This window comes from Polypterus senegalus, chromosome 5 (assembly GCF_016835505.1).
Source record: "Polypterus senegalus isolate Bchr_013 chromosome 5, ASM1683550v1, whole genome shotgun sequence".
Taxonomy (NCBI): Eukaryota; Metazoa; Chordata; class Cladistia; order Polypteriformes; family Polypteridae; genus Polypterus; species Polypterus senegalus.
The window spans coordinates 116,188,366-116,200,761 of record NC_053158.1 but is presented as its reverse complement, the minus strand read 5'-3'; the positions used below and the strand labels follow the sequence as shown (position 1 = coordinate 116,200,761).

At 40.2% G+C, this 12,396-nt stretch overlaps 1 protein-coding gene across 8 annotated transcripts in view; it reads right to left on the bottom strand.

Moving 5' to 3' along the window:
* obscnb (obscurin, cytoskeletal calmodulin and titin-interacting RhoGEF b) overlaps window positions 1-12,396 on the bottom strand; it is a 571,330-nt gene that overhangs the window by 42,901 nt on the left and 516,033 nt on the right. For all 8 annotated transcript variants that reach the window (XM_039753252.1, XM_039753258.1, XM_039753256.1 and 5 more), the window contains one exon: window positions 8,940-9,117. In XM_039753252.1, coding sequence (XP_039609186.1) covers window positions 8,940-9,117 — 178 coding nt within the window. The remainder of the gene's footprint in view (window positions 1-8,939; window positions 9,118-12,396) is intronic.

Sequence of the window (12,396 nt, the reverse complement as noted above, 5' to 3'; positions counted from 1 at the left end):
CTTGTATTGAAAAACAAAAAGTACTGTGAGAAAGTGGGGAGTGTTTGTTAAGCTATAAGTAATATAGCAACTAGAAAAGCATATGTTTAAGCAAAACTTATACTGTATGTCCAACTTGTAAGTAGGCAGCACCTACCTTATGTGTCTGCTTTACAGTTTTGTCAAATGAATAGCAATTATTAACATAGATCATACTTTATTATAATATAAAATAGAATGTGGGTGCCTACTGTCAAACACATGCATTTTGGAGGCAGTAAAGAAGCCTAAAGGTGAGTTAAACATTGCGAGACAAAGGGTTGTCACGTGGTACTTACCTGAATCTCTTGATCTCCCAACAGGAAAACCAAAGAACAATTAAGTGCTTTCAACCATAATAGCCGAACTGCGTACCTTAAAGGTGCAGGTGGGCGAAACTCGGGCCCTGCTAGCCGAATCCGAAGCTCGCGCTGCAGCCGCGGTAAGGACGGAGGCCGCTTGGTCATTACCAACACAGTTAACTTACTTGACAGAGAAAGATGATATTGAGTCTTATTTTTAGGTATTTGAGCAAACCACTAAGCGGAATGCATGGCCGAGGTCGAAATGGGCGTACCTACTGGCCCCCTAACTGAAGGAGATAGCTCAGAGAGCCTACTATGAGTTAACTGAGGAGCAGGCCGCAGACTATTACGTTTTAAAAACATACGTAGGTGTTCAAACGCTACGTCATCTCTCCGGAACAGCAGGCGAGAGAATGGAGGGAGTGGCAGTTTGATCCCGAACGACCTTTAAGAACAGGCGTTCAAGGTGTGAAATAAAGTGTGTCGTTGGCTAAGGCCCAATATTTACAGCTTCCACAAGATGGCCGAGCTATTAGCGTGTGAGACGTTTATTCATGCCCTCCCTGAAAACATCCTCGACGAGCTCCCGAGCCTGCCATCCATCAAAGGAACAAACATTCAGGCCTCCCCCGCTGTTTCAAGTGTCCCCAAGGTTGGTTATCTATCCCCAACCTGCACCAACAAACCAATGGATTGCTCGCTGGTTAAAGGAGAAAGGCACTGTGCCACTGTGATTAGCCCTTTGTCTCTTCCTTATACAGGTGCAGTTATTATAAATGGCGTAAAGGAAGAGCAATGTTCGGTTTCGGGAGTAACATTACTATTGTTGTGTCCCGATTCGCTTTACCACGACAGTGGCTTAGAATAAAAACTAGCCTAAAGTGTATTCATGGGGACATCCAATATTATAAGACTGCTAGCTGCATGATTTCAGTAGATCACATCATGACCAAATTAACCAGTACTACCATTACTACCAGCAGTACTACCAGATCCCCCATTTCCAGTCATATTAGGGAGAGACTAGAAAAAAATGAACAGTGGTATAAACGCAACTGCTCCTGAAAAGAATTTGGGCTTAATGATGGAGAGTTCTTCTACTCCGATTGCCTCCATGCCTTGTACAACGGTCACTAGGACACATGTAGGTACTCAGTATGAGGGAGATGATGTCCCATCATCCTCTGCGGGAGCTAGTACAATTAACATAGAGGACGTGGTGGCAGAAGTTCCTCCCATTGAGGTCACTAGAGACCCTATTCAAAATTTATCGGCCCAATTTCTAATTACCCCATCTTCCTTTTAAAAGAGAACAATGGAACAATGATTCCTTAAAATTTGCAAGGAATGCAATATCTACCGAGGGTTATACATCCCTAGATGACATACCACCAATGCCTTTCTTTGTAATACAAAACAAACTCTTGTATCGAGTGGCAGAACACGGGGTTGAAATGAGGGCATTGCTCCTACTTCCACATATGTATCGGCTACAAGTATGTGAACTAGCACATGCTCACCTTCTAGGAGCCCATTTAGGCTCTGAAAAAACATTAGAGAATTAAGCTCAGATTCTAATGGCCAGGGATAAACGAGGAGGTTCGACAATTTTATGCTTCTTGTCCAGAGTGTCAGCTTCGTCAGATTCCTAGGAGAGACCGTGCTCCTCTTGTCCCTCTTTCCCTTATTGATATACCATTTGAACGAGTCGGTATCAACCTCGTAGGACCATTAGAACCCTTGTTGAGAGGTCATAAATATATTTTAGTTCTAGTAGACTATGCCACTCGATTCCCAGAAGCTGTTCCCCTGCGCTCAGATACTTCTAAAAACATTGCATGGGAATTAGTAGGGATATTCACGCGTGTAGGGATCCCCAAAGAGGTTCTTATGGATCAAGGGACTCCCTTAACTTCAGACATGTTCAGGGAGGTGGCTAAATTACTCAAGCTAAAACATCTGAAAACATTGATCTATTATCCCCAGACAGACGGGTTGGTGGAATGATTTAATCAAACTTTAAAACAGATGTTACGAAAGTAATTAACGAGGATGGGAGAAACTGGGACCAGTTACTTCCTCTCGTATTGTTTGCCTATTGGGAAGTCCCACAGGCCTCTACAGGTTTTTCTCAGTTTGAATTATTATATGGATGTGGTTGCGGGTAAACTACATTTTAAAGACTGTGTAACACAACAGGTAAGTAGTACTAACAGCAGCTAAAATGTATATGGATCATCTCTTGGTAGTAGATCCCTTTTGAAAGGCGCTACACGACGGCTGTGGTATAGAAATTACTTTTTCTATGTGAACGTTCAAATTTCTGCCTCTGGTAATGTGCCTTACCGGCATTACCAGCAATTAAAGAAAATTAGTTTTGTGTCCTCTGCAGTGTTAAGAGAGAAAGGCTTTGGTTTGGGATAAAAGGAAAAAAGGTGTAAAGAAAGGAAAGTTGCCTTTTTCTTTTATATAGTATAGAGATGTGTTCGCTGACGATATGATTGCCTTTTGGGGACAGTTGCGGTGGGTCTTGTGTAGACTGGTGAGACGTCCCTGCCATTAATCGGCTGTGATGGCACTGTCAGTCCTCCACTCGTGTACGTGTCTTCATAATCCGAGCTGACGACCTCATAATCGTATACGTGCAAAAGAAAGTGCGAATTGCCTTAATATTAGTTTGCCATGGTGTAGAAAAGGAGTCCCATGTTTGCACTTGTCTGGGCTATAGCTCATGGGGAGGATGAAAAAAATTAAAAGTGCTCACTTTGACTTAAGGCAGAAGCGCAGTCAGCATCTCAAAGGCCGGCACAGCTATGCTGCTGCCGGCTGCTCGACTTTGCTGGGCAGGAGACCCCAGTTTTTGCAGACACGTTCACGATATCAAAAGTCTCAGCGCTCTTTGGAGGTCATTCATATATATATATATATACACATACACAGTATATATATATATATACACATACACAGTATATATACACATACACAGTATATATATATATATATATATATACACATACACAGTATATATATATATATATAAATATATATATATATATATATATATATATATATAGCAAAATACCGCGCAGCGGAGTTGTGTTAAAGAAGTAATGAAAAAGAAAAGGAAACATTTTAACAATAACGTAACATGATTGACATTGTCATGAGTGTTGCTGTCATATATATGCCTGCCTAAATAAGTCACCCTCGCTTCGCTCTTACTTTTTTACCGTTCATTTAATCATGGCTACTGGCGGAGAAATTATAAAATGGAAGGAGGATTACACCAAGTATGGCTTTACCATAACAATTATTGATGGCGAATCGATTATTCATAAAGCCTGAATTGGTGATCTGTTTTTCTGTGTTAACCTCATATTTTTTCAGACTTATTCTTAAACCAAGGTGGTGCGAGGGTAAAATGAATCGGGATGCGCTGATCAATGTAATTGGTGTACCAGGAAATCATGCATTGACAAAAGTTCCCCTTTGCTTGTAATGCAAAGTGTGATTAAATGCATTATTTTTTAACGCGTTATGGAGCACATGCATCAAAGCTTCTCAGCTGTGCTTGTGCTAAGTAAAGGAAACATTTTAAAAATAACGTAACACGATTGTCAATGTAACCTTTTGTACGTAGTGCCTGGAGGATTCAGTGTGGAGAAACTCTAGAGACAGCGTGTGTATTAACTTGTGGATTTTTCTGTGAGTATTTGGTGGCAGTGTGACGAAGTTGCTTCGGAAGACAGCGTTAGCCGCGGAGCTCAGCTCAGAGCGAAATGACGTAAATGGGAGGGGAGATGATGACGTGACTCCCCCACCCGCCTTAACTGTCAATCCCCCACAAACACAGTCTCTTGGAATTTGAATAAGCACACCCCTTCACCTGCAATTTTAACTTAGTTACAAAGTGATCAAAACTCTCGTTTATATCCTGCGTCCTCTCATTAAACTTGTGTCCCGCATTACCCGTGGGCATGAGAAACGCCAGCGGCAGCCTGTCTATGAATTTAATTTAAAGTTTAGGTTTACACCTTGCTTTCTTTCCGAAGTAGCAGCACTCATGAATATAGTAGTATATGTCACTCGCTCGCTTCTTATTGTTTCGCTGCCTTCTCAATTATATAATGCATGTTTTCTTCAGCGCTTTTTGGAGGTCTTTCTGGTTTTCTACGCACTGAGTTGACAGTCAGTTCACGTGATTACGTGGGAGGTGTGAGGATGTCACACGAAACTCCGCCCCCCACGGCTTTCGAGCTCAACTCCATTACAGTAAAAGGAGAAAAATACCTTCCAGTTATGACCATTACGCGTAGAATTTCGAAATGAAACCTGCCCAACTTTTGTAAGTAAGCTGTAAGGAATGAGCCTGCCAAATTTCAGCCTTCTACCCACACGGGAACTTGGAGAATTAGTGATGAGTCAGTGAGTCAGTCAGTGAGTCAGTGAGGGCTTTGCCTTTTATTAGTATAGATATATCTCGCAATTACACAATAGATTGGAAAAAATCAGACCAATACTAAAAGAAAATTTGGAAAATGCTCAAGCAACGCAGTCTCATTGTTATAATAGAAACACCACCATTCGGGAATTTGTCCCAGGTGATCGTGTAATGGTGCTCGTTCCTAGTTCCCATTCTAAATTATTGGCACATTGGCAAGGCCCTTATGAAATTAAGGAAAGAAAAGGATTCGTAGATTATTTGGTCAAACAACCAAACCATCGACCGAGTGAGCGAGTAATCATATTAACTTGCTGGAGCCATGGAAGGACAGGGAAATTGATCCCACCTCCGGCCAACGTCGCTCCTATATCATATCAAAGTTTCACCTTAATTTCAGACCTGATTTAACCCCGGAACAAAAACAGGACCTAGAGATGGCTATTCTGTCAGTCCCGGAAGTAGTGAACAAGGTACCACGACGAACTGCACGGATTGAGCATGACATCATTACTGACCCAGGGGTAATTGTCAGAGAAAGACCCCATAGGCTCCCGGAGGCAAAGAAGGTGGAAGTAGAGTTGGAAATTAGATGAATGCTGGAATTAGGGGTTATTGAAGAAAGTTATAGCCCCCTGGTTTAGTCTAATTGTCTTCGTTCCTAAGCCTGATGGGTCGTGGAGGCTTTATAATGACCTCCAACAACTTAATCAGGTCTTTAAATTTGATGCGTATCCCATTCTGCGAGTGGATGATCTACTGGATTGGCTTGGGAATGCTCAATTCCTAACTACTCTCAATATGACTAGGGTATTGGCAAATTCCTTTAACGTCCTCCGCTAAAGAAAAAAACGCTTTTAGTACTCCAAGTGGACATTGGCAATACACTGTTCTCCCTTTTGGCTTGCACGGGGCACCAGCAACCTTCCAATGTCTAGTAGATACACTGCTACGGCCCCACAATTCATTTAGTGCCGCCTAAATGACATAGTCATTTATTCCAGCACATGGGAGTAACATGTCTTGCAGGTCAAAACTGTGCTCTCCACACTAGCACGAGCCGGACTTTGCATTAATCCAAAGAAATCTTTCTTTCGATTAAAACGAGCAAAATGTTTGGGCTATCTGGTGGGTGGGGGAACTGTTAAACCACAATGCTCCAAAATTGATGCCATCATAAATTGGCCCCGTCCGGTGACCAAGAGGCTAGTTCAAGCATTTCTGAGCTTAGCAGCAGGCTACTATCGCCATTTTGTATCTCATTTCTCTGAAATTGCTGCGCCATTATCTAATTTGACAAAGAAATGAACAACCTTAAAAGTGGTATGGGATGATAAGGCTGATACTGCATTCAGTGACTTAAAATTGGCCCTTACATCAGGACCGGTTTTAAAATCTCCTTATTTTTCTTTCTTTCATTCATACTCCAGATCTATGCATCGGACACAGGATTAGGGGCCATGTTGAGCCAATGCATCGATGATGCTGAACACCCTATTATGTACCTCAGCCAGAAACTGCTGAACTGGGAGACAAGGTATGCTGCGGCGGAGTGAGGAGCCTTGGCGATTAAGTGGGCAATAATACAGTTAAGGTACTACCTATTGGGGCGGGGTTTTATACTGGTGACAGATCATGCTGCTCTACAGTGGATGTCTCTTCACCAGGAGTCTAATCCCTGTGTCACTTAATTATATTAAATTATCTCTTGCTTCTGGGCAGGATAGATGCATTATTAGGATGCAGCACTGATGGACTATTAGTAAGTACAAAAGGATTTGGACACCACTTGGCACAGTCTTGGTGGTTATAGAACAAAAGGATTTTGACTCCGCATTGGTATAGACTTAGTGGTTATAGTACTGAAACAACTTTGAAAATGTGCACATGGCATAATATTCAGGTACCTTCAATGGACTGAGTTCAGTGGGTAGGTTCTTCACTATTATCAGTCTATTTCAGGGTCATGGGGGCCATATGGTAACTCACCAGGACTGAGACAAAGGTTAAAAACAAACCTGGACAGGACTCTATTTGATCACAAGGACCACTCACTCACACACACACACACACACACACACACACACTATATTCTCATCCAATGACATTTTTGCATTTAGCAATTAGCATAACCTAAATAAATAAATAAACTTTTGTAATCAATTCCATTTTTGCTTGAGAATGTCTGATCATAGTAATTTTCATGAAATGGGACTTGCAAAGCTATTCAGTAATGACAAATTCTAGGAAAAAGTAAAGCAAACATAACAGTAACAGACCATAATAGATATCAGGTGAATGTGGCACTTTAATGATAAATTATAGGGGTATTTGGATTTACAAAGCTTCATACCGATATACTTGTGTAGCATGTATGTCTACATATAAAGCACACCATTATTTGTTTAATGATTGTTTTATCTCATCATCTGCACCCAGGGTTCAGGTCACAGAAAAAAAAAAACACTTTTTTTCACTTTACAAATATGATTGTTCACAGTGCTTGAAGTTGATACAGTAATGGCTGTTTTTGTATCCTTCTTTGTTGCCCTGGAAATCAAATTTAATACAAGTTCTTAATTGAGCTTTCCTGGGATATGGCGGGGTACCCCTTGGAGTTTTGTGATTGCTGTTCTAAATATATAGTTTCTTGTCAGAGTTACTGTATGTTTTATCAGATGGGCAGCCTTTTAAACGTGGGACATTCTGATATTCTTTAGTTATTTATCAGGATGCATAGCCTGAAAATTGGGATTATCCCTGTCACCTGGATATCTGGCCTCCCAAACCAACAAGAAAACTATCCAATAGATACTGCTTTAAAATACTTCTTTAATGAGAAAATATCAGCAGATAACTTAAGGGAGTATTCACAGATACTAAAAAAATCCATCCATCCATTATCCAAAGCGCTATATTATAACTACAGGGTCACGGGGGTTTGCTGGAGCCAATCCCAGCCAACATAGGGTGCAAGGCAGGAAACAAGACCCGGGCAGGGCGCCAGCCCACCGCAGGGCACACACATCCACACACACACACTAGGGACAATTTAGAATCGCCAATGCACCTAACCTGCATGTCTTTGGACTGTGGGAGGAAACCCACGCAGACACGGGGAGAACATACAAACCACGCAGGGAAGACCCGGGAAGCGAACCCGGGTCTCCTAACTGCGAGGCGGCAGCGCTACCCACTGCACCACCGTGAAACCCCCCAAAATAAAAATCCCTGCTGAATATTATAGTAGATAGACGACTTGAGGCCTGCCTAGAGTGGCTGACCCTTTAAATGGGAAATGGAGTTTAAAGGTGCAGGGGTATCTCGTGCTACTAGTGGGCGTTCAAGGGTTAAAGTCTCAGAACCAAGAAAGAGTGTCCCTGACCCTGGAAGATGTTTCTGGCATTACCCCAGCAGTGGCACTCCACCATCATACCAATGACACGCCTTCTCCCTCCCTCTACATGTGGAGTTCAAAGCCATTCCTTGGTCAACAGCCCACTAAGTGAAGAGTCAAAAGCTGACTGGGGACAAATTCTCCACTCATAGGGAAGAGTAGAAAGGATTTGGAGAGAGAAAGATTTGAGAGGTGGGCAGTGGAAAGGGTGTGCTTACATTATATTTTCTGATGTACAATTAAATAAGCCTTTCTACCATTTGAATTTATTTTGCTTTATTTATTTTCCCTTTTTTAATCTCTCACATGAGTTTACTAATTGTACAATAAACAAACCTTTGCATATTACTTCTCATCACATCGCTTTCTTAATATAGAGATATTACAAGAGCAGCTGCCATCCAGTGTGTATTACAAAATAAAAAAATATATGCAGTAAAGATTAAATAATGATGACGTGGAGCAACCAGGTTGATATTTCTTATTATTGTAAAGGCAGAATTAATGGATTGGTTTGTCCTATGTGTAAATTTAAATCTGCTTTTTAATTTTGTATGTTGATACAAATATTGTAAAATATAGAGATTTTGAAAATTCAGAATCTCAGGACCAAAGATTCCCATGATGACAATATAATGGATGATTACCCTGATGCTCATTAGTCTATTTTGGTATATTACCCGTTTGAACATTGCTTTGAAATATAACTATATCTTTTAATCCAAAACACATTGTGAAAATCACTGTTATCACATGCAAACACAGAAAGATGACTTACTCCAAGCTGGAAGACTATAGCGCTGTTGTAGGTCAGTGAGGTCCCTCACCCAGGAGTTCTTGATAATGACCGTCCTTGCTTGTAACGTGTATTTGCGAACAGAGTCTTCCCGCTCATGCCAGATTTCAAAGGCACGGTCATCACCCTCCACAAAATCATTCACATCAATATTTGTGAGCTAAAATGAAAATAAAAGGGGTAGGTAATGTAATAGTATGAAAGTCTAACCTGCAAAAAAAGAACATTTCAGAATATAAGAAATTATTTTAAATAGGGAATTTGCTGCATCAGTAGTCAGTATTTTTACTAATATTATAAGAAAAAGCAAGTTTACAGTGGGATATCAGAGTCTTGGGTAACTCCAATTACCCAAATAACCTAAGTACATAGATGGAAATGTTACGGGTAAAATCTGAAATTTTTTATTCAACCCACCGAACTATAAACTAAATGAAATTAGTTAGTAAGTAGTATGAAGTGACCTTCAAAACTCACATTGAATTTCACTTTAGAGAAACTAGGTGAATACCTCTGACCAGCTTATTAGATTGAATGGCCAGTACTCGTTAAATCTTTTTTTTATGTTCTTATATTTTAACCTAATGAGCAAAGGTTTAACATACACTGTTAATCTACAATGCAACCCTTATACTACACGACTAATGAAATATAATGTTGGCTGGGATTGGCTCCAGCAGACCCCCGTGACCCTGTAGTTAGGATATAGCGGGTTGGATAATGGATGGATGGATGGATTTTTTTAGTATCTGTGAATACTCCCTTAAGTTATCTGCTGCCATATTCTCATTAAAGAAGTATTTTAAAGCAGTATCTATTGGATAGTTTTCTTGTTGGTCATGTATTTCCTTCATAGGTGCCAATTCATTCATCAGTTTTTTAAACCAGTCATTCAGTTCAATACGGTAGCATGCTCCTCTTCTGGTTAATAAACCGGGTGAGAGAAAGTTAGTGCATGAATATAACTGTACCATATATTGGAGTGATACTATTTCTAAATCTGCCTCTTGCCAAGCTCTGAATTTCAGTTATTATGGCAGTCTGAATGTTATTGCTATGACTATGTATGTTTTCCAATTTTCTTTCCATTTCCCAAAAATTTACTGGAAAATCCAAACTGACTCCTATATGAGTGTGGATGTGCATGTTTGTCAACCCTGCTGTGGAATAGTACTCTATCCAGATGCAATTAGAGCAGGTTGTGGTCCTCCATGATGCAGAAAGTGGATTTTAGAATGTTACTGTATATTATTATTGGAAAAAGTCCCTATTTGCCATATTTGTTTTTCTGTAACATCCTTAAGCTTTTAAAACCTTATGTCATGACAATCACATAGCAAAAGAATATATACATAAATATTGGGAACACAAGGATTGGGCATGCATACTACTCATATCTGAACTGGTGAGGGTCAGAAGGCTTATTATGACATCAATGCGTCACAAATAATTATGATAAATGTTGGAGATCCTTGTATGCTATGGCATAACTTTGGACATGCAGGCAAAACAAAAAGTCAAAAGTGGCGTTTCGGCCAGGAGCGGCCGTCACCTTTGCAGGTGTACAAGTTGTGGGGTAAGCTCACGAGCTGGCTGATGCCAGGGACTAAAATGCCTGCCTGCGGGAATCCGGAGCACCGCTACACTCCAGGGGAGCTGCCATCTAGTGTTCTGGGGGAGGCAGTGTCTTGGAAAAGCTGAGACCCTCCACCTGCATCTTGACACAAGTCTCTTCAATGAAGTATCTGGTGTGCTAATCGATAGTATTCTTGACATAGTAAACTCGTCATTGGATACAGGGGAATTAACAGAATGTCTTAAGACTGCTGTAGTTAACCCCCTACTCAAGAAAAATAATCTTGACCCTGCCGCTTTTGAAAGTTTTAGACCCATTTCTAACCTGCCTTTCTTAAGTAAAATTCTAGAGAAGGCAGTCATTATGCAGCTAAATGACCACCTCAATAAACATGCTATTCTTGATAAATTTCAGTCAGGTTTTAGAACAAATCACAGTACAGAAACTGCTCTCGTTAAAGTAGTAAATACTTTCGGGTAAATGCAGACAGAGGCCATTTATCTGTTCTCATCCTCTTAGATCTGAGTGCCGTATTTGACACCATTGATCACAACATTCTTAGAAATCGCCTTAGTCAATGGGTGGGTCTCCCTGGTAGTGTCTTTAATTGGTTTGAATCCTACCTGGCAGGTAGAAAAGTCTTTGTTAGTTGTGGTAATTACAGCTCAAAGACACACAATATCCTATATGGTGTTCCACAAGGCTCTATCCCGGGTCCGCTGCTTTTTTAAATCTACATGCTTCCATTAGGTCAGATTATCTCGGGGCATAACGTGAGTTACCACAGCTATACTGATTACACAGAGCTGTATTTATCAATAGCACCTGATGACCCCAACTCTGTTGTTTCACTAACACAATGTCTTACTTGTGTTTCTAAATGGATGAATAGTAATTTTCTCAAGCTAAATAAAGAGAAAACAGAAATTTTAGTAATTGGCAATAATGGATATAATGAGGTTATTAGAAATAAACTTGATGCATTAGGATTAAAAGTCAAGATGAAGGTAAAGAGCTTAGGGGTAACTGTTGACTGTAACCTGAATTTTAAATCGCATATTAATCAGATCACTAGGACAGCATTTTTTCACTTAAGAAACATAGCAAAAGTTAGACCTCTTATATCACTGAAAGATGCTGAGAAATTAGTTTACACTTTTGTTTTCAGTCAACTAGATTACTGTAACACACTCCTTTCAGGACCACCCAACAAAGACACAAATCATTTGCAACTAGTGTAGAATGCAGTTGCTAGAATCCTAACTGGAAAAAGAAAATCCAAACACATTTCTCCAGTTTTGATGTCACTACACTAGTTACCTGTGTCATTCAGAATTGACTTTAAAATACTGCTTATGGTTTGCAAAGCCTTAAATACCCTCGTTCCATCTTATATATCGGAATGTCTGACACCCTATATTCCAAATCGTAACCTTAGATCTTCAAATGAGTGTCTGCTTAGAATTCCAAGAGCTAAACTTAAAAGAAGTGGTGAGGCGGCCTTCTGCTGTTATGCACCTAAAATATGGATTAGCCTGCCAATAGGAATTCGCCAGGCTAATACAGTGGAGCACTTTAAAAAACTGCTAAAAACTCATTAATTTAAAATGGCCTTCTCATAACTTCATTTTAATTTAATCCTGATACTCTGTATATTCAATTTATTATCATAACTATTCATGGTGGCTCTAAAATCCGTACTAACCCCTACTCTCTCTTCTGTTTCTTTTCCCAGTTCCCTGTGCCACCACCACCTAATCAAAGCACCATGATGTTCCTACATTGATGGATTAAAAGCCGAAATCCTTATGACCGTCATCATCAAGTCCTTCCATGAGAACCCTAAATACAAAGAGGACTGTT